The 27,891-nt window shown below is 41.2% G+C and overlaps 1 protein-coding gene and 1 pseudogene across 2 annotated transcripts; both read right to left on the reverse strand.

The window, feature by feature from the left end:
- MOGAT1 (monoacylglycerol O-acyltransferase 1) lies at window positions 1-27,157 on the reverse strand (the record flags this gene model as incomplete). Its single annotated transcript, XM_082630076.1, has 6 exons — window positions 1-199; window positions 9,652-9,851; window positions 10,408-10,582; window positions 12,770-12,974; window positions 13,553-13,731; window positions 27,064-27,157. 6 exons carry the CDS (start codon window positions 27,155-27,157, stop codon window positions 45-47), a joined length of 1,008 nt encoding a protein of 335 aa, XP_082486202.1. The 3' UTR covers window positions 1-44.
- LOC309809185 (oligosaccharyltransferase complex subunit OSTC-like) lies at window positions 16,892-18,144 on the reverse strand (annotated as a pseudogene). Its single transcript has one exon. The product of its transcript is annotated as an oligosaccharyltransferase complex subunit OSTC-like (transcript).
- Window positions 27,158-27,891: the final 734 nt, after the last annotated feature.

Consider the following 27,891-nt stretch of genomic DNA (forward strand, 5'->3'; position numbering starts at 1 on the left):
ATGGGATAGTCTCTCGCCCTCTTGCATGCCTTCTAAGAGGGCAGTTATCTAAAAATGAGAGTTTCATTTTCTGGAATACCATACTTCCCTTTGTGCTCCTCAAATAATTTCCTTAGCTCGTCCATATAGGTCTGATGCAACTCCTCAATCTGCTCTGGGGTTGGGTGCAGGGTCTGATGAACAGGGATTGGGCGGCCAACTGCAAAAACAGAGAATACATCATACATAAGAAATCAAAACCACTCCATCACAAACTACCACCTCTAATGGACAGCCCTAGAAAGATCTCCTGCTCCTCTTCCTCCTCCTCCTCCCCACCACCACCATCTCCATCACCCACCAACAACACCACAATAATCCACAGCCAAGGAAACTTTAAAAAATATAGTTGTGGGTGAGCCAGAGTCCCCGAAGAGGCTGCTCCTTTAACCCTGTCCTGTCTGAGCGAAGAACAGACGCCCTCCGGCGACCTACACACAGAGGCGGGGCCAAATCCAAAGCTGAGACCCGGGAGCTGTGAGAACAGAGAAGAGAAAGGGAAACCTCTCCCAGCAGCCTCAGAAACAGCGGATTAAAGCTCCACAATCAACTTGATGTACCCTGCATCTGTGGAATACATGAATAGACAACAAATCATCCCAAATTGAGGAGCCAGGAGTCAGTGCTGTGCCTCTGAGGTGGGAAAGCCAACTTCAGGACACTGGTCCACAAGAGACCTCCCAGCTCCACATAATATCAAACGGCGAAAATCTTCCAGAGATCTCCATCTCAACACCAGCACCCAGCTTCACTCAACGACCAGCAAGCTACAGTGCTGGACACCCTATGCCAAACAACTAGCAAGACGGGAACACAACGCCACCCATTAGCAGAGAGGTGGCCTAAAATCATAAAAACTCCGCAGACACCCCAAAACACACCACCAGACGTGGACCTGCCCACCAGAAAGACAAGATCCAGCCTCACCCACCAGAACACAGGCACTAGTCCCCTCCACCAGGAAGCCTACACAACCCACTAAACCAACCTTAGCCACTGGGGACAGACACCAAAAACAACGGGAACTACGAACCTGCAGCCTGCAAAAAGGAGACCCCAAACACAGTAACATAAGCAAAATGAGAAGACAGAAAAACACACAGCAGGAGAAGGAGCAAGATAAAAACCCACCAGGCCTAACAAATGAAGAGGTAATAGGCAGTCTACCTGAAAAAGAATTCAGAATAATGATGGTAAAGATGATCCAAGATTCTATTTCCATGATCCAAAATCTTGGAAATAGAATAGACAAAATGCAAGAAACAGTTAACAAGGACCTAGAAGAACTAAAGATGAATCAAGCATCGATTAAAAACACAATACATGAAATAAAAAATACTCTAGATGGGATCAATAGCAGAATAACTGAGGCAGAAGAATGGATAAGTGAGGTGGAAGATTAAATAGTGGAAATAACTGCTGCAGAGCAAAATAAAGAAAAAAGAATGAAAAGAACAGAGGACAGTCTCAGAGACCTCTGGGACAACATTAAACGCACCAACATTTGAATTATAGGGGTTCCAGAAGAAGAAGAGAAAAAGAAAGGGACTGAGAAAATATTTGAAGAGATTATAGTTGAAAACTTCCCTAATATGGGAAAGGAAATAGTTAATCAAGTCCAGGAGGCAGAGAGTCCCATACAGAATAAATCCAAGGAGAAATACACCAAGACACATATTAATCAAACTGTCAAAAATTAAACACAAAGAAATCATATTAAAAGCAGCAAGGCGAAAACAACAAATAACACACAAGGGAATCCCCATCAGGATAACAGCTGATCTCTCAGCAGAAACTCTACAAGCCAGAAGGGAGTGGCAGGACATAATTAAAGTGATGAAGGAGAAAAACCTGCAACCAAGATTACTCTACCCAGCAAGGATCTCATTCAGATTTGATGGAGAAATTAAAACGTTTACAGACAAGCAAAAGCTGAGAGAGTTCAGCACCACCAAACCAGCTTTACAACGAATGCTAAAGGAACTTCTCTAGGCAAGAAACACAACAGAAGGAAAAGACCTACAATAATGAATCCAAAACAATTAAGAAAATGGGAATAGGAACATACATATCAATAATTACCTTAAATGTAAATGGACTAAATGCTCCCACCGAAATATCTCCCAATCAGAATCTGTCAGGCATGCCAGCTCCCATCCCTTTTTCATTTTACTGGCTGCCTGCCGTGGTCACACCATCTCTTTTGGTAGCAAATAAAGAGCTTTCCTTCTCAGCAGACGCTGGATTGTCAGGACGCTTGTGGTTTTGACTTTGAGTCAAATGAACTACTGTGCTGGCTGCAGCTGGGAGATAAGAGGACATCGCTGTGTGTGCACGTCAGCAGCTCGCTCCTCTGGTACAGCTGACAGCCAGACCACAGTGCTCTATTATCACTGCCTGGGAAATCTTAACTCATGAGGCAACAGCCCTCTATTCTGGCTCTGTTTAATGTCATCCTAAAAAAAATGAAAAGAATATATATCTTCACTGCTAAGTATCTGTACTAGAAAACATACATAATCACAAGGATTCCACTGTTTGTAATGGTGGAAAACAAAACCAACCAAAAGTCTTAATAAAAAAAAACATTAAACAAACCACAGACCATTCATTCAGTGGAATCCTAGGCAGCAATTTTTTAAAAAACTAAATAATATTTTTGTAACTGTGTATGGTGACTTATTGTGGTGATCATTTTATAATATATACAAATATCAAATCAACACTTGAAGCTGTTATATGCAATTATATCTCAATTTAAAAAATGAAATATGTATGTATGTACACACAGAGAGATGTTGAAAATGTTGTAGGTGGGGAAAAGTTGTAAAATAACATAGCATGATCCTATTTATTAAAAATTTCTATATCTAGGTGCATTATAAGCTTTTAGTGCACTAAGCAAATCTACAAGGTACACTGATAGCCCTTACCTGGAGGGAGGAAGGTAAAGATGGGGGAGTTTACATTTTATCTGTATTGTATGAATTTTCTACAATGAGAAGGCATTGGTGTTATCTGTATAATTAAAAATGAACTAATTAATTTTTTAAAACCTAGCCATTTCTACATGTATTTTAAGAAATTTATGTAATAAATAACTTTTATCTCACTTGTGTCAGATTTTGAGAGACTAGATATACGTGGCTCCACCTCCTGCTGTCCTCAGTCCTCTCTGCTACTCATTGCGCCCTCTGCTGGCCTGATGCTGCTACCGATGCCAAGAGTTGAAAAGGTACAGGATGTTCAATGAACGGCAAACTGCTTACTACATTTGATTAGCTTGGGCGTGAGGTCAAATGGGGCTGTAGGTAACAGAATGGCACTCGCAGGGCTTCCTTTGCCCACCCGGAGTCTCCCCATGCTACATCCAAGGTTCGATCCATGTTAGTAACAAAAGGTGATTAGTTAAGAAGATACCAGAGAAAGAAGGAAGTGATAAATATCAGTAGAAGGAAGTGTGACAATAGTATGGGAGGTAAGGGAGCACAGAGAAGGGAATGTATATACACAAACGCACACACATATATTATGATATATATTAAGAAGATATCTATCTATATCTATCTATATTTATATACAATGTTACACATAATCTATATATCCTATGTATAGATATATAATCTCCTTATCACAGCATTAGTATTCTCAAATTGCTACGTTTTTAACCATATATAGCCTCAAGAAGCTCCTATACAGTTTTCCTTGAAAGCTTGGATGTCAAACATACATAGTAAACATCAATCCTTTGTAATTTAACATAACTATCTCGCTGTCAGTGTGGTTGACTTTTTTTTTTTTTTTTTTTTTTTGCCACAGCTTGCAGGATCTCAGTTCCCCGACCAGGGACTGAACCCAGGCCAAGGCAGTGAAAGCACTGAGTTCTAACCACAGAACGGCCAGGGAACTCCCATGTCAGTTGTGGTTGAAATACAGACTAGGAGAGGCTGAAATGATGGGGTGGAATTGGGGGCTAGTGTTGCACAAGAAGCACCAGGCTAGACCAGATCCAGTGCTAGCTCACCAGCAGGTACACCGAGCTAGTAAGTAACTTCTTCTCTGGCCTTAATTTTCACATGTATGCAATAAAAGAGTAGGCGACCTTGAAGCTTCCATCCAGCTGTGATCTTTGTTGTTGTTTGAGGAAAGAAACTGAGAAATTTACGTGCTCATTGAGAAATCTACCTGCAAATCTACTAGCAAATTTGTGGTGTTATAGAAATAGCTTCTGTTTTCTTAGTGAAATTATCCCAAGAAGAGAGGTTAAGTGCAGCTATTCTGGGTGGGAGGGGGGATTTATAAAGAGATACAGTGGTCTAAGAAGATGAAGAGTGTAGTTCCCAGCTTACTTCAATTAGGGCTTGTGAATTCTGAATTATTGAGTCTTATTTCCTGAGATATCCTACAGCTAATTCCAATCCTGTTCTTTTCCTATTAATGGTTTTATTCTATTTCAGATAGTTCTTCCAGAGAGCTCAAACACGCTCATATAAATTGAATTTGTCATCATTAGATTTTTCCCTTTAAACTGTGAGACAAACACCATCATACTTGTCTTTCTCTTATTTACCCACAGAGAAACTGAGATGCTGAAAGTTTCTAAACTATATATACACATACACAAAAACAAACAAACAAAAACCAAAGGAAATGAAGATTTAAACCCAGCACTTCTGCCCCTCATTACTAAACTAACCCAAAATTGGATTAGAGAGTAAGAACCTTTCTCAATTATTTTTTAGGGATACATACAGAGGTAACAAAACAAAAACTTGCAAATCTGAGAAGGGTCCCCAGAGCCCTAGAAGACCAGAGTTCCCTCTCTCCACAAAAAGGAGATTTTTACTATCAAGGAGAAGAAAGCTGTTTTCCAGTAAGACTGGGTTAGTTGCAGACTGCTGCCTGACTCCCTTTTTATAACACAAAGGAAAAACCAGATGCATCAGGCTGCTCAGGAGGTAGAACTCCTTGCCCTGGAAAAATCAGCTAACATCTACTTGTGGCAGAGTCAGGAATCTTAGCTCTTGTTTATGTTTCGGTGCTTTTTATAGCTGGCATGCTCCTTTGTTCCCTTTTCAATTCCATCCAACAATTCAGGGTTAGTTATGTCTTTATTGCCTTACACAGCAGTCTTGCTCTAATTTCTGTGATGCTGTGTTGTATTTACCTAGATGAAGAATAAGCAGCTTCACGAGCTATTGTATTTGCAGCTGGAGAAGAGCTTGGAGATGGGAGTTATTTTCTTCTCATTGAGGCAAAGAGTAGATATCTCACAATAAGGAGTCTTTTTTCTATTTCTCTGTAATTGTGAAAATTTTACAGAGTTTTCTGTCTCTAATGGTCTCGCATAGGAATTACTCTTTCTTTAGATGCTACATAGCCATACACAAGAGAGAGACCAGGCAGAGAGCTGGGCAGAGTGGGGTTTGGGAAGAGTCGAAACCTGGGTTCAAGTAAACCTCTGGCTTATGATGGAGCCTCAGAAGACGCCCAATGTTAAGTATGTGTGTATATAAGTATGTATATGTATGCACACACACACACACACACTCATGAACATTTACTGAGCACTTAATACATTGTACTGGGCATCATACTAATTCCTTTATTATTACCTCCTTTAATCCCTACTTTACAATTTAAATTAGGTTCCCTTTCCTTCCTTTCTATTTCAGAAAATCCATTAGCCTGCTTTTTTTCCCATTAGGATAGAATAATGACTTGAAACAAAATGGACTACTTTTGTCCTCCAGTGGTTCCAAACCAGTTTTATTTAAATAAGGTACATTCCCTTCCCTAACTTTTTTATCAAAAAAAGAAAAAAAATTCAAACCTATAGAAAAAATAATACAATAAGCACTTGCATGCTCTTCCTCTAGACTCACCAGTTTTAAACATTTTGTGCACACACACACAATATGTATATGGATATACACATGTATTATTATTTTTATTTTTGTAGAACCATTTGAGAGTAAGTTGTAGACATCATTGATTCGATCATGCTGTCAGCCTTAAAACTGCTCATGCTATAAAGACGAAGAAAAGTTGAAAACCTATTCCAGCTTAAAGTAGGCTAAAGAAAGTGAAAATTAAATGCAGCGTATGATCCTGCTATGGGAAAAAAAACTGCCCCCCACCCAAACCCATAGCTAAAAAGAATGTTATTGTGGCAACTGATGAAATTTGAGTATGGCATGTACACTAGTTAATAGTAGTTAATCGACGTTCAATTTCCTGAATTGTACTGACATTATAAAAGAGAATAATCTTGTTCTTAAGAGATAGACATAAAAGTAATTAGGAACAAATGGTCATGTTGTTTGCACTTAAACAGTTCAGCAATAACAACAGTAAAAGGTGTATTTATGATACCATTAGAGAGAGAGAAAAACCGTAGCAAAAATGTTAACTGGTGAGTCTAGGAGAAAGGCACACAGGAGTTCGTTTTACTACTCATGAGACTTTTCTGAACATTTGAATTTTTTCAACATGACATTTTAAAACTTAAATCCAACACATACTAGGACACATGAAATTTCCTCTTTTAAATAGCAAGTTTCCCTTGTATTTTACTTTCTTACCCACACAACTTTCTGTCATACCACCTGTACCGGCTCTACGACTTGAACCTAATAGTAACATCTTAAAAAATTTTAATATGTACTTGTTCTATTTCTGAAAACTTAAGAATTATAATCAGACAGGCCTAAGTAAAGACTAGACTTTAAGAACAGTGTGTAAAGAGTCACAGTTCCTTGCAAGAATGTTGCTTTTTTGTTTGTTTGTTTCTGCATCACAGTCCTCCAGGAGGGCAGGGATTTTGCCTTATTTGTTCTCTGCTATATTCTCAGTGCCCACAGGGTAGGAGCTCAAGACAATTTGTGAATCAACAAATTAGTCTTTAGTTATGCAACATTCTTGCAAGGAACTGCGACCCTTTACACACTGTTCTTAAAGTCTAAACTCATTTCCTTTTTCTCTCCCAGTTGTCATGATGGATGTGACATTGAAATCAGTTTCTCTCCATTATTATGTAATAAAATATAATCTATGTGAACGCTTTATTGTTCTTGGATAAACTGATAATAACCTGGATAAAATATATAAATGACATGCTATTTGTGACACATAAAGAAAATATATGGTAGCTTCTTTATAAATTATGTCCATTATGACCCTCAGGAAAGAGGAAAGAAGGTCTTGATGGAGGATGCAGAGAAACCTGATGGTTTAGCAAAGTCTGGTGTAAGAAATAAGCAGAGACTGATGATGGCACCTTAGAATTAGCCAGAGCACATTTTTAAAGGGATTTTAACTAATAGGACATTAACAGACAAAACCATTACAGTCCTAGTGAATCTTAGTGAATCTTGCTCACACTGCAATGAATGCTCTGGGGACTTCCCTGGTGGCGCAGTGGTTAAGAATCCGCCTGCCAATGCAGGGGACACGGGTTCGAGCCCTGGTCCAGGAAAATCCCACATGCCGCGGAGCAACTAAGCCCGTGCACCACAACTACTGAAGCCCGCGCTCTAGAGCCCATGCTCTGCAACAAGAGAAGCCACCACAATGAGAACACTGCAATGAAGAGGGGCCCCCACTCACCTAAACTAAAGAAAGCCCAGGCACAGCAACAAAGACCCAACGCAGCCAAAAATAAATAAATAAAATAAATATATCTATTTTTAAAAAATGAATGCTCTGGTTGAAGTTGCTGATGAAGTGGGGTCTGAGAGATATGGGGGAAAACTATTTACAGGATGGAGAATCAGAGCATCTCTGGACACCTGGGAGTGAGAGGATTATAGATGCAGTAATGATTTAGGGTGAATTCAACTAATATCTAATGAGTTCTTGTGATACAAGGTAGAGTTAACTCTTTTTTTTTTTTGCGGTACGCGGGCCTCTCACTGTTGTGGCCTCTCCCGTTGCGGAGCACAGGCTCCGGACAGGCAGGCCCAGCGGCCATGGCTCACGGGCCCAGCCGCTCCGCGGCATGTGGGATCCTCCCAGACCGGGGCACGAACCCGTGTCCCCTGCATCAGCAGGCGGACCCCCAACCACTGCGCCACCAGGGAAACCCCAACAAACTCTTAATTAAGTAGAGGGGGGAGCAGAAGGACCCCAAAATAACTTGCCACTCTGGACGCTGCCTGAATTCTGCTTGGGGTGTGTCAGGGAGTCAGCAGAGAAACAGCTCTGGGTTTGAAGCGCACTGATTTAAAACAGAAATGAGCATAGCAACTTAGATCATGGTTTCAAAATCATGTTGTGTTTTATTCTCTGGCGCACGTGAATGATACATAGATTTGCTTTTGTTTATGGAACTGTAAATAACTTATCCCTAACTTGTGTTTCTCCAAGTAAATAAAAGTCTTTAAATACACATTGTCTGAGGGTCTGGTTCACACAAACCAGGCTGCTCTTAGCCGTCTGACTCCCACCTGACCACCATAAGAGCATGCAGCTGAGTCTTTATGAAACATGCATATTCTTAGCTTGGTTTTTAAAAGGCTTCACATAATAGCAGGATTCTGAGGATGCTAGAGACTAGAATTGGTGTTTCTGATGTAATCGTTCGGGGGTAAGGGGAAGGATTCACTGAAGCAATTTTCTTTTGTTCTGAATCTTTAAAGAGATGCATGCTTGACAGGCATTAAGTAAAAAACAGAGCTATGGGGCTTCCCTGGTGGCGCAGTGGTTGAGAGTCCGCCTGCCAATGCAGGGGACGCGTGTTCGTGCCCCGGTCCGGGAAGATCCCACATGCCGCGGAGCGGTTAGGCCCGTGAGCCATGGCCACTGAGCCTGCGCATCCGGAGCCTGTGCTCCGCAACGGGAGAGGCTGCAACAGTGAGAGGCCCGCGTACCGCAAAAAAAACACAAAAAAAACAGAGCTATGAACACGGAAGGACCTAGAGAGGTGAGCCAGACAGAGACAGACAAATACCATACGGTATTGCTTATATGTGGAATCTAAAAAAAAAAAGATACAAATGAACTTATTTACAAAACAGAAATAGACCCACAGACTTATGGCTACCAAAGGGCAAAGGACGGGGGGAGGGATAAATTAGGAGTTTGGGGTTAATGTGTTCCTCATCCTCCTCCCCCATTTTAATCCCCCCACACGTGCCATTTTTAAAGATAAAATCAGTCTATATTAGAATACATGTATCTAGTTGGGGAAAAAATGCTTTTGCCGTATGAGCTGATGCCTATGTGAACTGAACATGATGAAGACATCTATTACACAGAAATGTTCACATATTAATAGACTCTGATGTAACGTGTTCAAAGAACTGCTATGTTGTAATCTGCTAGTACAGAGAAATAGATTCATCATAGAGTATTAGAAATTCTATTTCTAAAATTGAATTCTATTTGTAGTTCAATAGCAATATTTTTAAAATAATTGATTCCCATTCAAATGGAAAACATAGTCATTTCATAAATAAAAGACAGACTGTAAACGAAGCTCAAATAACACCTATAGGATTATTATTTTAGGAAGTTCTTACTCAAAGTTATTTCAGTAACAGTAAACATAGCTCAAAGTAAGGTAATCCTTTTTACTCAGTTTAACAGGCCTCGAGTCTTTGATGTACATACCAACAGTGTGGATGGGTTTCCTATAGGGCATTAGGCCAAAATTGTATTGAAAAATTCCTCTGGCGTGGAACAGTGGCAAAGCAAATCCCATGATCTTCTGTAGTTTCTCCTGCACAGTTCGAAGCCATGAGCCTTCAGGGTTGCTAAGTTGTTTAAATAGTTCATTTTCACCAAAAGAAAACACTGGCACCAAATAAGCACTGCAAATAACAAGGAGGAAGAATAAGCATTTTCAATGAAAAGGATTTAAATATTTCATTTAGCCCAGCTGACTTTTACAACAGATTCCTAACAATTCTTTAATGTTCCCAAGCCTCCCTACAGTGCCAAGTTCATGTTCCGTACGTTGAAACTGACTTATACTTGAGGTCCTTTGGGGAGGTACCTCAGCAGTCTTAGTGGTTTGTGGAATTTTATTCTATAGAAATTCAAGGTTCCAGGAAGCTTCTTTGTCATCTGTGGTTTTGGCCATGGTTCATTTGTTCATTTGGCTGGGAATTTATACTGTGCATATAAAATTTTGTGGTTTTTTGTTTTCCTCTTATAGACAAGTTGAATTGCTGGATGCCATGACATTGAGTTACCTTAGTGGGAAGGCTGTATTTCATTCCCCATAAACATTTACATCTGCTTTCATTGGGAAGCCGATTAGGAGCTCCGTCTTTAAGGGCCAGAAAAATTACTTTACTTCTTTGTGTTCATTTAATAATGTGTTCACTTCCCTGACCCAGTTGCCTGAAATGAAAAGCCACTTACCCATGGGTCAAAGCAATTTTCACAAATCCCTTCCGCTGGCGGATGAACAGAGTGAACTTTCCAGGATGGGCATCCAGTGATTCCTCTGCACCCCCAAGCACAATGACTGAGATGTTTCCACCTCCTTCCTTGCTTAGCACGTGAGACACACTTCTCCTGGAAACTGAGACTGACCCTTAGTGAATAAAACAAAAGGCGTTAACTAATTGCCCTTTTACACTCTTATCATAATAGTCTATGGCACCAGCAAATATTTCACAGAATTTCCTAGACTGCTTACATTTGGAGCAGTTTGCAGGTTTATAATTTTTTCATAGCCGAACCTTTGGTAATAGATTCCATTAATGAGATCTAACATTCTGGCAGGTGACAGGGTTAGGTCTTTAAAATGTCACTTGCTTATTACTAGGTCTATCACTTGTTCAGGTAGGTTGTGTACTGCTCATTTCTACAGATTCCATTCATATTGCATTATAAGTGAAAGGTGCCCCCAGAGTTGTTCAGTGTACAAATCTGCATAGGTGTATGTGGTAGTCTTGCTCCTTATTCTGGCAGATCCTTGCTCAGAACCAAACAGTATAACCTCCAAGAGGTTGCCCTGGATCTTTTGAACACACAATGGTCTGTTTTCAGGTATTCTTTATGGATTCTTATTTCTCAGACATGGATTTATAATGTAAATGGTTTCAAAAATTCAGACATCTGACAAATAACCTACATCAATTGCTAAACCCGTGCGTGATTCCCAAATGTCTAGTTTGACTTTGGTAAATTGTTTATTTAAGATGTAAGTTACATAATTGTTCAGCCTTTATATCAGCCTTTCCCATGTAAAAATAACTTTAAAGACTCCTTTTCAGATTTTAAGGACTATGTACTCTTGGAGGAAAATACTATGAACTCTTCAAGGAAAAGAATCACAATGAAAACACAAACAACTTGTGACCCATATTTCAGAGACAACCACTTTTTAATGTCTTATTGTTTCCTTCCATTCTTGATTTTATCCGTTTTCTTTTTTTTAGTCATAAAAGAATGTGGGGCTTCCCTGGTGGCGCAGTGGTTAAGAATCCACCTGCCAATGCAGGGGACACGGGTTCGAGCCCTGGTCCAGGAAGATCCCCCATGCCATGGAGCAACTAAGCCTGTGCACCACAACTACTGAGCCTGTGCTTTAGAGCCCGCGGGCCACAACTACTGAAGCCCACGCACCTAGAGCCCATGCTCCATACTAGAGAAGCCACCGCAATGAGAAGCCCGCGCACCGCAACGAAGAGTAGCCACCGCTCACCACAGCTAGAGAAAGCCCGTGCACAGCAACAAAGACCCAATGCAGCCAAAAATAAATAAATATTTTATTAACTAAATAAATAAAGGTCAGAGCCTTGAGAATGGGCTATCCTGTATGTTAAAAAAAAAAAAAAAAGAACGTGTTAGTTTTATCAAGACACGACCCTTCGTCTCTTGAAGGAAATTACATGCTCATTTTACTGTGGGTTCCTATTATTGGGGGAATATAAAATTAGGACAGGATTCTGAATGATCAGCAACTCTCTGAAGAGAAGAGGCGGAGGAGGGTAGGTTAGAGGGTAGAGAACCTGAGCGCAAATAGGTGTGAGCTTTCCCTGAGTTCAAAGCCACGGCCATTCTGCTCTGCGTGCCCTGAGTCAGAGCTGGAGGCATTGCTTCCACTGGAAAGAGGGCCTCGTGGATTTCCAGACACCTGGCAGTCCTCATTGGCCTCTGGACACTTCTCAGTTTCCTCCTGAGGCTTCCCTTCTTCAGGCCATGCTTAAATGCTGCTATTTCTCAGGGCTGTTAGGGACTAAATGTTTACGCTCCTCCAAAATTCATATGTTGAAACCTAACCCCCAATAGGATGGTATTGGGAGGTGGGGCCTTCGGGAGGTAATTAGGTCATGAGAGTGGAGCCCCCAGGAATGGGGTTAATGTTCTTATAGGAAGAGGAACAGAGCTGGCATGTTCTCTCTTTCCACCATGTGAAGATACAATGAGAAGATGGCCATCTGCAAACCAGAAAGTGGGCCATCACCAGACACCAGATCTTCCCAGCTTTCAGACTGTGAGAAATAAATTCTATTGTTCAAGCTACCCAGTCTATGGTATTCTCTTACAGCAGCTGAACTAAGACAGGCTCCTTTTTCGTCCCTGTTGTTTTTAACCCTATCTCTACACGTGGCACATGGATTCAAACCCCACTTATGTGTGCTGAGTTCTCCCAAATCCATCTCCTTAGAGTTTTACTCTAAGAAACTGTAAACCCAGCTGGTTTGGGAGGGGACATTCTGTGTGGTCCTGCCCACCCAGAACCCTAGAGAAACAGTGATCTGCCTTCACTTACCACCACTCATCAGATATTCTCGGAAGAACGGACACCGGAACCAAAATGGAAGCACGTGAAGATACGCAGTAAGGCCAGGAAACAGCTCCTTGAAGTTTGAATAATTTGTACAAAAGTTTCCAAAGGCTCCAGCAACAAGCACTCCATGGGGGTGAAACCCAAATATGTAGTTGTGACTTGGATTCAAATCCCAAGTTTTGACGAGCTACAGTGCATTTATATTGACATAAAAGAATAAAATGTTCCCTGATTAGTTTCCAATAAGAAACAGAAGGACTCAGAATTAGTTCTACGTTCAAGAGGAAATGAAGAATATGACTCATTTTCGTTTCCTGGGGTAGAGCTGTTTCCAAATTTTTAAACTGTTTCCTGAACCCAGAGCCCCTCATACACAGCCTTCTAAATTTTGTCAATTTAGGTTAGACTCCATTTAGTAACTTGGGCTGAATTGCAGGCTCTCTCCCTCTAAAAAGGGAAAAGCTTGAAAAATATGTGATAAAAACACATTTGAATTCTTTTCCCAGCTTAAAACCATACTATATAAAACAAGTCTAGGGCTTCCCTGGTGGCGCATGGTTGAGAGTCCGCCTGCCAATGCAGGGGACGCAGGCTCGTGCCCCGGTCCGGGAAGATCCCACATGCCACAGAGCGGCTGGGCCTGTGAGCCATGGCTACTGGGCCTGAGCGTCCAGAGCCTGTGCTCTGCAACGGGAGAGGCCACAACAGTGAGAGGCCCGCCTACCACAAAAAAAAAAAAAAAAAAAAAAAAAAAAATCTACTCACATGAATTGGAAAATAGTCCTTAAAGTACCTCCAAATGGTCCAGCTTCTGACCCAGTCGGATCTCCTGCCTCCTTGCTCTGGGGTTTGCCAGTCAAAGTAAAGCCATGTCAAATAAGGGATGTAGAGGAACCAGTAGTTGTATATGATCAGGAACACAATGACTCCAAGGCACACCTGTGCTGTAAGAAAGGGGAAGACCTCAGGAATCAGGGTCAGTTAGCATCTACTCACTGTACTGTACAATCATTCGCCCAAGGTAGGGGGAATCTAATATATACAAAGTGTGTTCAACTGAACCTTGGTTCAAGTGAGGTGATGTAACAAGACAGCAATGGTACAGTATGACCTAACATTTCTTGGATGTTTAGTATATACCAAGTACCGTATTGTGGATTCCACCAAAATATTTTTAAATTTAATCCTCATATAGCCACAGCATCAATGAAGCAGCCCTAGCAGTCCTAACATTCTTTTTATAAGAGGGAAAATAGCAGCTTAGGGAGGTTAAGTGAATTGCCCAAACTACACGGAGGTGTAAGTGGCCGACCTGTCTAAATTCAAGGTGCATTCTCAAAGCCCATGGCCCTACACCATCTCCCCGACATGATACATCGAGGAACTGTCGCTGACAGGACGCATTCCTACTACAAGTGTTCACCTTGACTGAGCAGCCGTTATGCACGTGCCCATGAAGAGGGCACATTCCAATGACAAACTTCATTTCCCGGAAGTCTACTGCCAGAGGTAGACATGGCACAGGTGGGACTCTACACCTTAGCTCACTTACCACTTCTCTTGACATTTCGTAATGACAGAGCAATCCTAATTGCTTGTGCACCTAAGGCTGTAGCTTCAAATAGATGAAGCAGGAATTGATAAAACTTGACCTGGGCAGTAGGGACAAGAATAGTTGCCTTAAAGTAATACGTTAAGCTAAGCTAGACATTTTCTTTTTATGCCTGTGCTATGTGTTGTACTAAAAACTATTTATGAAAAGAAAAATATATCAATGGGGCGGAGCACAAAGACTGAAAGCCTGGCACAGAGTAAGTGCTCAACCAGTGCCAGCTATTACTATTGGGTTAAGGAGTTGCCATTACCTCTTTCTTCTTTATTATGTGCTGCAGTCTCTAATCTAGTACTAACTTTGGTCCCCCAAGCTCCTATCCATTCTCACCTTTATTAAAAAGAGCTTTGTCCCCAAACAATCCATCATGGTATCTGACATGAGCACCTCGATCTATTATTGTTTTATAGCTATAGATGTAGGTATAGATTTGGGTGTGTTTTTTTCTGGCAAAAACAGAACACATGTGTATATTTCTAGAAATATATAAATCAATACATTTCCCAGTATAGATTTAACCCAAATACTGAATTGAACCCATTAGAGGACTGACTTGCTCTCTCCAGGGTGGGTTAAAGGTTAAAAGTGTGTGAAAGGTTAAGGAAGCATGTGCCCTCCACCGTTCAGTGGGGTGTTTTCTTGCATTCTGAAAGTTTCCACGAGTCTAGAAGTGAGGCCAAAAGAGTGTCCTCTGCCCTCATTCCTACCAAGATCACTCTATTTTGATTTACCTGCTTCCTTCTACCCAGGTCTGTGCACTGACAATGTACCCCTGTTAATTAATTTTATTTTATTAAAATGTGCAAAACATTTACAAGAAACATAAATAGGTCTCATTATTCTCTACCCCAAGCTGAATCAGGTGAGCTATGATGGAGCAAGGGAGGGAGGGCATAGGTACTGAGTAGTAACTGTCTCGCATGGGCAACATTATTTACTCCTGCTTGCAACCCTCTGTCCCCATTTTGCAGTTGTGGAAACTGAGGCTCAGGGAGTTTGAGTGTCCAAAGGACTTGAACCTGGATCTGCCTAATCCTTAAACCCAGGCACTTTTTTTTTTCCTTAGAAAACCAAACTATCCCCAGCTAATGGTCCTAACACCATAAACATGTGTTTATTACAAGTACATAAGCAGGTTCATAAGCATAAAGAATCAGGCACATGAAAGGTTTTATTTTCTTTACTATAAAGGTGGAGAAACTAAGACCAAAAGCAAATTGACTTAATTTCAACCACAGAGTGAGTCAAAAGTAGGTCCAGAAACAAAGTCCTCCGGCTACTAATTCAATGGTCAACTCACCCAACCACATTCCTCTAGGTGAATACACACTGCATGTCTCTAACATTTATTATGTGTTTTGCATGTACAGTGGTTAAGACATGGATGGGAAATTGGACTCCTTATGTTGGAATGTGCCACCAACCAGCTTCCTGACCTGGGGTGAGGCCTTTTACTTCTTGAGCCTCGATTCCTTTACCTGTGAAATGGGCTAATAACAGCACCACTCTCCAAGGACTGTTGGGGGAATAAACAGAGAGATGTTACACTGCCTGGCACAGAGCAAGCGCTTGACAAATGGGAGCCATTTTTATAATAACTGTGTTTACTAGGATACATTTGGAGAATGTAAAAAGTAGAAGCAGACAAGATAACACTCATATTCCTGTCACCCAACAAAAACTACTGTTAAATTTTCCTGTCTTTTTCCATCAAACAGGTTATGTTTTTTTAACACAGTTGATCACACATAATTTTATTCTGTATTTGATCACTTACGATTATCTCATCTTAGCTGCTTGGTATTATAAATTTGGCATTAAAACCTCTCCATAAGTGTTTTTTTTTTTTTTTTTTTTTTTGGTACGCAGGCCTTTCACTGTTGTGGCCTCTCCCGTTGCGGAGCACAGGCCCCGGACGCGCAGGCTCAGCGGCCATGGCTCACGGGCCCAGCCGCTCCACGGCATGTGGGATCTTCCCGGACCAGGGCATGAACCCGTGTCCCCTGCATCGGCAGGCGGACTCTCAACCACTGCGCCACCAGGGAAGCCCCCATAAGTGTTATTTTTAATGACTGAGCAACATTCCATTGGTTGTCAGTACTAATTCAAATTCTTTTGTTTTTGAATATTTGGGCTTCTAACAACTTTTCTCTAATAACATAATCTTGCATAAAGATTCTATTTCATATCACAAACAGCACCAAAATAGTTTTTTAATCCCTTGATCCTAAATTGGATTGAAAGCAGAAAACACTATAAAAACCAGGTGACTAGATCACCTCTATTTTCTATTTTTATCCCACTAAGCAATCCAAGGTAACACGATTCTCCTAAACTGAAGGTCAAACAGGAGAGAAAGTTAAAAATATTTACTCCAAAACATTGTGCAGCTCGGAAAACTAATGTTGATACTTTAAAAAAAATTGTTTAGATTCACAAACCAAGTTGCACTGAAGGCCTAAATTTCAGCTTCCTTTTTTTTTTATTAGAAAAATTATTTATTTCTTCTCCTTTCATACATCTTATTGTTCAGGAAACAGTCTTACATACATATCTGAAATGATGTACTGTCACACACTCTGTTTAAAGGCAAAGCACCACAGGTAAAGCTGATCAGCTGTCCAGAGTTCTCAGCTTATGGGATCTCACTTCCTGATTTTACATTAATTTCTGAAGGTCAGAAATGTCATCTCCAAAAAATGTTAAGGGGTTTGTAAAAAATTAATCATTTTATTCAATATTATAGTTGTAAAAATGAAGTATATTTTCTTTAAGAAATAAAAAAAAGAAGAAAATGCCACTTAACATCGTTGGTATGTCAGTATGGGCCAGCAGGAAAAAATACCGATAAGCTTGTCTCTTTGATACCAAGAAGGCATTCTAGTCCAAGCTATAATACGCTTCCTATGTTTTCACTAGATGTTTCTTTTCTGCTGCTTTTCATCCTTTTCCATATTTCATATCAGAGGACTGGTACAACCTTTAAAACTTCATTAACAGGAGTAAATTCAGTATCCACCGATTTCTTCTCAGAAGGCACTCTAACCCATCAGATAGCCCGGCAGTTTCATTCTCATGAATACTGTAGTCATGGAAAAACTCAGTAGGACACAGAAGAATCCAATGAATAGAAGGAGAAATCTATTGAGTTTGGGAATGTTTGGTGCATTGGATCGGTCCAGGATTATGAAACCTAAACCTCCCATTGTAAACAAGAAGCTGGATGGGAGTCCTTCCATAATATATTGTCCATTTACTCCGTAGGCCAAGAAAGCTACTGGTCTCTGATGCCCATGTTCATCAGTCATGGAGCCGACACTTGGAGGTTCGACAGTAACATCATAAATGATTCCTCCGGCGATGAGGAAGTAAGACACCACCACCGCTCTGGTGGTACATCGTCATGGCCGACGGCATGTGCCCCCAGGGCGGCTTCTTCAGCTTCAGGTTGGGACATTCGAGCACTAAGAACGGGACTCAGTACAAACTCTCCATGTTGGTGGCGGCAAGGGCAGCTGTCGGCCGCCAGCCCCACGCACCACCCAGGAACAGCTCTTCTTTTTTTTTTTTTTTCCTTTGGCTGCATCACAGTGTGTGGGAATCTTAGTTCCCCGACCGGGGATGGAACCGTGCCCCCTGCAGTGGAAGTGCAGAGTCCTAGCCACTGGACCGCCAGGGAATTCCCCTAAACTTCAGCTTCCTTGACTTGGGTACATTCTGGATAAGAAACCACAAGTCAGCCCCCAATCACTTATACTCTATTTTTACTTAACTGCCATAGATTCTACTTTCTCTACATCATTGAGGAAGCTGCCTCCTGCTATTTTTGTTTTTTGAGGTGAAATTCACATAACATAAATTAGCCATTTTAAAGAAAGCAATCCAGGGCTTCCCTGGTGGCGCAGTGGTTGAGAGTCCGTCTGCCAATGCACGGGACACGGATTCGTGCCCCGGTCCGGGAAAATCCCACATGCCGCGGAGCGGCTGGGCCCGTGAGCCATGGCCGCTGAGCCTGCGCGTCCGGAACCTGTGCTCCGCAACGGGAGAGGCCACAACAGTGAGAGGTCCGCGTACCGGAAAAAAAAAAAAAAAAAAAATTAACTTGTATGTGTATCCCTTCCACTTGTATCCAAGAAGTTTTCATTTTTCCCCCTGGGAAAACTGTTTCTATACTTATTTTAGCCATTTAACATAGTGTGGAGAAAGAAAACAACTGAGAGGCAAGCAAAATCCTTTAGCACGTCACATTCTTTTCCTTTTTATTCCTGAGGCATTGTATTTCAAAACATCAATCGGTGTCATCTGCTGAGTATAAGAATGTAAGTATAACATTCCTCTAATTTTTAAAATTCCTGCTTTAAGAAAACTTGCCTCTCAGAATTTCTTAGGATGAGGATGGGGCTCAAAGACAAATCTCAGAACACTTTGCAGAATTTTTCAGCCTAGTATTCCTCATATGTGGGTCTGCTCCATACCGCCTTTAAAAAGTATTGCCGTACAAGGATCTGCATTTTCCTTGTTTAAAAGTGAATTCATTATTGGACCTATTTCTTTGCCTAATGAAGTCAAATAAATTATAACAAGGATCCAGTTGAAACCAGTCCCATTTTCATACTATTTCAGAAAGCTTTACAAGCTGAAGGACAAAAGAAGCACAAATACTTTGTATACCTACAAACTGAAAACCACATAAATAATCCATGATAAAAGAGGCACAATAGTGTTCATGCAAGTCCAGGAATCTAGTATGAATCACTAGAGTGAATGCTAAAATGTGCTCCCTCAAAATTTTCCAGATTAAGGGAGACTAAAAAGATGTAACTACATACAACATGTGGATTCCTTTGCTATAAAGGACATCAGCAGGACAATCGCTGAAATATGAATAGGGCCTCTGGATTAGGTCATAGTACAGCAACACTGTTATTTTTCTGATTTGGATAATTGTACTGTGGTTATGTAAGAGATATATATTAGGAAATATGTGCGGAAGTACTTAAGGATAAAGGCAGACCATGTCTGCAACTTACTCTTAAAGAGTTCAGATGATGATGATGATGATATACATGTGTAAGAGAGAAAGATAAAGGAAGCATGGTAAAGTGTTAACATTTGGGGAATTTGATGAAGAAATATAGAAAATTACAAAAAAAACTTACAATTATTATTTTTGAAGTTACTTCAAAATAAAAAGTGAGAACAATTTTAAGGGCCCTCCCTGACACCTACAGAATCAAAATCTCTGGGGAATTTGCATTTTAACAAGTCCCCAGGTGATTCTTAGATATACTCTAAAGTTGAAAACTTCTGATATAAATAAAATCAACAGTGGAAGACTCAGCATTTTTTGACGTCAATTTTCTCCAAATTAAACTATAAACTAATCTCAATCAAAAAGCAATTCCAATGAAAACCCCAGCAGGCTTTTTAGTATAAACTGACAAACCAATTCTAAAATGCATATGAAAATGTAAAGAACCTATAATAGTCAAAACAACTCTGAAGAAAAGAACAAAGCTTGAGGGCTAACACTATCTGATTTCATGAATTATTATAAAGTCACAGTAATCAAAACAACATGGTAATGGCATCAAGATAGATAAACAGATTAATGATACAGAATAATCCAGAAATAAATGCACACATATATGGACAACTGATTTTTGACAAAAGCACAAGCCCAGTGCAGTAAAGAAAAAACAGCTTTTTTTTTCTTTTGAACAACAGAGCTGCAACAATTAAACATATGCCAAAAAAATTAACTTGGACCTTGTACTACATACAAAAATGAACCCAAAATGGATCATAGATCTATATGTAAAACCTAAAACTATAAAAGTTGAAGAAAACGTAGAAAATCTTTGTGAACTGGGATTAAGCAAAGATTTCTTAGATATAACACCAAAAACACAATCCATAGAGAAAATATGGATAAGTTAGACTTCACCAAAATTTAAAATTTCTGCTTTTCAGATACACAAAAGATAACCCATAGACTGGAAGAAAAAAATCTATTAAAAGTGTATGCCTGATAAAGGACATGTATCCAGAAGAACACAAACTCTCAAAACTCAATAATAGGAAAGCAAGCAACCCAATCAAAAATGGGCAAAAGATTTAAACAGGTACTTCAACCAAGAAAACATACAGGGACTTCCCTGGTGGCACAGTGGTTAGGAATCCGCCTGCCAGTGCAGGGGACACGGGTTTGAGCCCTGGTCTGGCAAGATCCCACATGCCGCGGAGCAACTAAGCCCGTGAGCAACAACTCCTGAGCCTGCATGCCACAACTACTGAAGCCTGCGTGCCTAGAGCCCATGCTCTGCAACAAGAGAAGCCACCGCAATGAGAAGCCTGCGCACCACAACAAAGAGTAGCCCCCGCTCACCACAACTAGAGAAATGCCGTGCACAGCAACAAAGACCCAACACAGCCAAAAATAAATAAATAAAACAAATAAATTTATATTAAAAAAATGAAATAAGACTATATTAAAAGAAAGATTATTTTAAAAAAAGAAAACATACAAATGGCAAACAAGCACATGAAAAGATGTTCAACATCATTAGACATCAGGGAAATGTGAACGAAAGCTACAATGAGAGACACCACTACACACCTGTTAAAGTTGCAAACATTAAAAGGACTGCCTATATCAAATGATGGCAAGGATATGGAGCAACTGGAACTCTCATACAGTGCTGGTGGGAATGTAAACTGGTATAACAACTTGGGAAGAAAGTTTGGCAATTTCTTAAAAAGTTAAACCTGCTCCAACCATAACATGATCAACCATTCCATTCCTAGGTTTACCCAAGAATAAAGAAAGTATACATTCGTTAAGACTTGTAGGTAGAAGTTCACGGCAGTATTATTGATAATAGCTACAACCCAAATATTCATCAATAGATGAATGAACAAACAAATTGCAATATATTCACTCACTAGAATACCACTTTGAAACAAAAAAGCTATGAACTACTTAATACACATACAAAAAGAATGAATCTCAAAATAATTATATTCAGTGAAAGAAGCCAGACCCCCCCAAAAAAAGAGTACATATGCTGTGTCTCCATTTATATAAAACACTAGAAAATGCAAACTAGTGTTATGAATGACAGCACCACATTAAGTGGATGCTTGTAGATGGGGGAAGGAGGGGTTACAGAAGGGATATGAGAAACCTTTGGGGATGATGGCTATATTCACTATCTTAATTGTGGCAATATTTTTTTCGGGTGTGCATATGTGACAACTTAAACTGTACACATTAAATATGTGCAGTGGGAATTCCCTGACAGTCCAGTGGTTAGGACTCTGAGCTCTCACTGCCAAAGGCCCTTGTTCAATCCCTGGTCGGGGGACTAAGATCCCACAAGCCGCACGGCACAGCCAAAAAATAAAATAAAATAAATATGGGCAGTTAACTGTTTGACAGTGTCACAATAAGGCTGCTTAAAGAAATAAGTAAATAAATAGACCCATTCAGTAAAAGATCACAGTCTCACCACATGGTCTTAGGTAAGATACATACCTCTTGAGCTTCAGTTTTCTCACCTAAAAAAATAAAGCTAGGGCTTCCCTGGTGGCGCAGTGGTTGAGAGTCCGCCTGCCGATGCAGGGAACACGGGTTTGTGCCCCGGTCCGGGAAGATCCCACGTGCCGTGGAGCGGCTGGGCCCGTGAGCCATGGCCGCTGAGCCTGTGCGTCCAGAGCCTGTGCCCCGCAATGGGAGAGGCCACAACAGTGAGAGGCCCGCGTACCGCAATCAATCAATCAATAAAATAATCCCTGCCACAAGGAGTTGTAGATAGAAGATGATCAATAAATGTTGTCTCTCTCCTTTTCAGTTTTCCACTTTTCAGTTAGCAGGTTGGTAGCACACAAGCTAGTAAAGTAATGTTTCAGTTTCTTGAATATTAAGATTGGAAGATCGGTGGTCCAGCAATTCCACTTCCCAGCATTTACTGAAGGAAATGAAATCACTATCTGGAAAAGATATCTGCACCCTGCCATGTTCACGGCAGCATTATTTACAATAGTCAAGACGTGGAAACAACTAGTGTCCATCAACAGATGAATGGATACAGAAAATGTGATATATACTACATATATGAAATAGAATATTATTCAGCCATGGAAAGGAAATCCTGCCATTTGTGGCAACATGGATAGACCTTGAGAGCTTTATGCTAAGTGAAATCAGTGAGGCAGAGAAGGACAAATACATAATCTTACACGTGTGGACAAACAAAACAAAAGAACAAGCTCATAGATACAGAGAACAGATTGGTGGTTGCCAAAGGTGGAGGTATGCGGGGGGGCCGGGGGGAGGCAAAATGAGTAAAATTGATCAAAACGTAAAAACTTCCAGTTATAAGATAAATAAGTCCTGGGCATGTAATGTACAGCATGGTGACCATAGTTTACAATACTGTATTGCATATTTGAAAGTTGCTGAGAGTAAATCTTAAAGATCTCATCATAAGAGAAAAAAAAATGTGTAACTATGTGTGGTAATGGATTTTAACTAAACTTACTGTGGAAATCATTTTGCAATAGACATATATCAAATCATTATGTTGCACACCGAAAAATAATACAATGTTATACGATTGGAAGACAGGCACTTAACATTTATCTCGAGGAAACAGTATTTGATTTCATGACTAAATGAAACATTTTACTTTTTAAAAAAATATATATATATATATCCCGGGCTTCCTTGGTGGCGCAGTGGTCGAGAGTCCGCCTGCCGATGCAGGGGATGCGGGTTCGTGCCCCGGTCTGGGAAGATCCCACATGCCACAGAGCGGCTGGGCCCGTGAGCCATGGCCGCTGAGCCTGCGTGTCTGGAGCCTGTGCTCCGCAACGGGAGAGGCCACAACAATGAGAGGCCCGCGTACCGCAAAATAAAAAAATAAATAAATAATAAAAAATTAAAATTAAAAAAATTAAAAAATATATCCCAAGTGCTAATAGCTTAAACTCATTTCCTGATGGTGGAAAGAAAAATGCATTCCAAGATTTTGATTTAGAGACTTTAAAATACATAGTTAATAAAACTTCTCTTATCACCATTGGAAGGAGATACTACATGAACTCCTTACTTTAAAATAATTAAAATGGAAAGAAATAGGTAAGCGTTTATACTGCCTTTACTGTAAGAATTGAATTGTAGGGTAATCAATGGCCCTAGATGATGAGGAAAAATTATTCCTGGCATAAATTCTAGTTAATATGTGAAGAATGAATGATAGAATATGAAAATTACCATTTTGTAGTCCCAAATAAAACAGTTAATTTGGTCAAGGATCATTAATGGAGACTAGGTGAAAGGTCAACGGTCAACAGGGAACTTTTATCTGCAGCATGTCAATTACCACCCCTCACATTACTTCCTACCTGTACCCACTGACCACTCTCAGGCACTAATAATGGGACAGCTAGACATCATGTGCATTCTGACATAATGCAACATGAGCACACAGCAGCACCTCGGAAAAGGACTTGCAAAAAGGTTTCACCTAAATCTAATCAAACCTTTAGCTCCAACTTCCATTTTAGAAGAAATACAGGGGATTGAGGAACATTTTAACCCTACAAAATAGCAATCAGAGAACTCCTGAAGGTGACACATCTTGCAGGACAGATAACCTGGCTTCTTCAATGCTTCACTGACAAGAAAACAAATGAGGGAAAAACTGTTCTAAATTAAAAACTAAATGCAACCCAGGGGGCTTTTTTGGATCCTGATTCAAGTAAGTCACACATAAAAGTGTATCGGGGGCTCAATTTTAGGAAATACGAATATTGACTTGGTTTAGATGATTTTAAGCAATTACTGTTAATTATGCTACATGGGAACAATGTTACTATAATTATGTAAAACGATTTTATAATAGGCATACTAAAGTACTTGGGATTAAAATTCAATGTGATTTGCTTTAAAATATTTTTGCAAAATAGGTAAAACTAATATAGCAAATTGTTAAAATAATTATAAATCCAAGTGATGGGTATATGGCAGTTTATACCCTTCTCTACTTTTCTGTGTGTTTGGAATTTTTCATAATAAAATTTCCAAAATATATGATAATACAAAATAATATGCTCCTAGTAACACGAATGTCAAATGCATGCAATAAGAGCATTTAAATGAATTGTCTGTCAAGCCACTGTAGTTTGATTCAAATTAGGACTGGTGGGCCACGTCTAAGTCATTAGTCCATTCACATGTGACACATAAGGCTCTACCACCCACCTTGTGACCTTGAGCAGTTACTACACCTCCAAGCTCTATCTTTGGAAAATGAGTACAGGGGTTAGCCCCTACCTCTAGGGTCGCTGTGGGGATTTACATACATGAGTTGATACAAATAGGGACATGTGGGGTGGACCACTTCCCTTTTGGGTGACAGAGTGAAGACATTCAACCAGTACTTATTGTGTGCCTTCCATGGGCCAGGCCCGTGCTGGGTACTCCCTCACTGAGCCTGTAAACTAGGATGTATCAGGGAGGAAGAAATTTTCCTCGACCCTCCTACGTTCCTCTGGCTGATCTAAGAATTAAATTGACATGAGACAGATTAATGGGAGAAAATCAAACAAAATTTTAATAATATGTATGCCTGGGGGATACCCAGGAAAACTGAGTAACTTGCCAAAATGGCCAAAACCCTCCCCTTAAATACCATCCTCAGCTAAAGACAAAAAAGGATATTGAACGTGGGTTGAGTCAGTTATGAGACGTTATCAGGAAAAGCACAGTAAGGAAGGGTAAGGTTTTATGCAAATTTAAGTCCCTGCCTTCTTCATTGGTAGGTTTCTAGAGATTTGGTCATCATCCTCTTCCTGGTACAGCAAGGGAGACACCCTTACAAATAGAGATTTCCCTTATAAGTGTAAATGTTTCTTACAAAAGGGTAACTCCCGCTAGGTTTTCAGAATTTTTCCTATGTCTGCTGCTTCTTAGAAAATAACCAGCTTAAAATAATTAATATACCAAAGAGACATATTTTGGGATGGCAAATTTTGCTCTCCTACAGATGTCAATAGAGACCTTTCTCAAGTAACCACAGACATAACACAAATACAAGCAATGATAAGGGCTATGGAAGGAAAGGACAGTGGGCTATCAGAGATGTGCTGGCTGATGGGCAAGAAAGTCAGTCTCCAGGTTCAAGGCATTAAATTGGACAGCGTAGTGGCTAAAGCAGGAACTCTGGGTACAATATTTAGGTTTGCACCCAGCCCCTCCACCTCCTACTAACTGTGTGACCTTGAAGAGTTCACTTCACCTCTTAGTTCCCTCATCTGTACAATGAGCGCAGGAAGACACAGTCCTTACCTCATAGGGCTGTTGTGAAGATTACATGGTTACTAGTGTATGGTGCTTAGATTTGTAGAGGCAGATGGCAAGTGCCAAGCTGTAGCTGGCAGAACAGGACCTGACACACACGAGGCCCTCGATAAGTGTAGCTGTTACCTCAATGGTACTTTGGCCTAGAGCAAAACAAAGTGTAATGCTGTCTCAACAGTTTGGCCTAGGAGGACTTAATGAGTTAATTATTCGAATTTCCTTTTTAAGTAAACTCTAGCTGTACTTGGAGAGTTTATTAAAAAAAAAAAATCCCGATGTGCAGGTTCCTTTCTGAAACAAATGAATTCAGAATTCTAGGGATAGAGCCTGGGCATCTTATTTTTTAGACATTCCTCCAGTGATCTTAATGTGCAGCCAGGGTTGAGAACCACTGATCCAGGCATTCAAAATGTAAAATGGTTTCAAAATTGTAAACCTCTACAGTGTACTGAATTTCTTATCACTGTGGCCTGGACAGTGTACAACCCATGACCTTATAGCAGACAAATGACTTTAGCCTTCTGAAGAGTTTAAGTTCGCAGTAATTCCTGTCCTCTTATACCCCCTCCTCTTCCCTGACCCTCCCCATGCCCCCGCCCCCCCCCAAGAGCAGAACAAACATCCAGAGAAAAAGCTCCCAGATAAACCCCCTGCCCCATCTAGTGACTGGCTCCTGTGCATTTCTACATGGGCTTAACTTGGGAACTGGCTAGAACACACTCTCCTGGGTCGAATTATTTACAGACAGAGGCCATCCAACCCAACCTAACGTGTGGTGCAGTCTTCTTTGCACCAAGGTAGCTTTCTGCATCCGGAAAATCTTAAACACGGGAAAGCTAACACAGATATTTGTTATGAGGGTGGGGATAAGGAAGGAATCAGGTTTCAAATCCTTGGGCATTGCTTTTCCATTTATGAATCAATAATTCAAGAAACGAGTTTATCTACTTTTGAGGGGCTTAAGGGCAATGTCCTATAGCTCGATTAGGTCGTGGTTACACTTGGATGTATATATTTGTAAACACTCATCGAGTTAAAATCTGTGCCTTTTACTGTGGGTAAAGTACACCTCGAGTTTTAAAAACAGCACAGGGGAAAATGAAGTCGCCAATCAGTGGCTTGCTATAAGGTTCACGTGGAAAGATTTATCAAAGAGGGGAGTCCTAAATTAGCTACAAATGCCCTCTGTGACCTGCCTGCTCTGGCTTACAAGGGAAGTAGTGATGTCCGGGACGGGGGAGACGGAGCCCCAGGCACCGCGGTGTTTCGCTCGGATCTTGCGCGGCCGGGAGTCCTTACCGAGCAGAAGGAAGGACAGGACCCACTGCAGCACCGCCGCCGTCTGCAGCCGCCGCGCCAGCGGGATGTTGAGCGGCGCAAACTCGACCTTCATGGCCCGGCCGGAGCGAGGACTGCGCCGAGCGCTGCCGCCTGGGACCTCGCTGCTCCGCGGCGCCTGCCGGCCCAGCGCCCGGCACCCCGGCGCAGAGGAGGCGGCGACCGCCCCGGAGTGGGCGCGGACTGGACTTAGTCTTGGGTGGGAGGGCGCGCCGGGGCTGAGGCTGGAGGCTGCCAATCACGCGCCCGGGCTCGGGAGCAGCTGCGGCGCCCGGGGCGCATTGGCTGGCGCGCCCGGGCGCAGATGAGAGCGCGCCGCGTTGGGGCACAAGGGTGGACGAGAGGGGTCACCTGGCAGCCTGCCAGAGCTCGGCGACGCGGGCTCCTGCAACCTCGCCCAAGACCTGGGATCTCCACCGGGCTCTGACCCTTGTTCAGCTGGTCGATTACCGTACGCTAGGCTTCAGCATCCGCCTTTAAACCCACCTCTTCCTCCGAGGATGTCTGCAGCTGGGGAAGGGTTAGGATCTCCCACCAGCTGGAGGAAGGCGCAGGAGTTAGCTTCTCTGGAGCTTGGTACCCATCTGTTTGTTGGTCTGTGTTCCCCACACCACCCCCAAACTCTGGGGCCTCCTCATCTTTGTGTCTCAGATTCCTAGACGAATCCTGGAAAACTTTCGCTTATTCATTCAAAGGACATTTATTGAATACCTCCCACGTGCCGGGAACCATCCTGGGCGCTGGGGATACACTCAGTAACCAAATCATTCATCGATTCTCAGAGGGTAC

This window comes from Mesoplodon mirus (genome assembly GCF_964341445.2).
Source record: "Mesoplodon mirus genome assembly, chromosome: 8".
NCBI lineage: Eukaryota > Metazoa > Chordata > Mammalia > Artiodactyla > Ziphiidae > Mesoplodon > Mesoplodon mirus.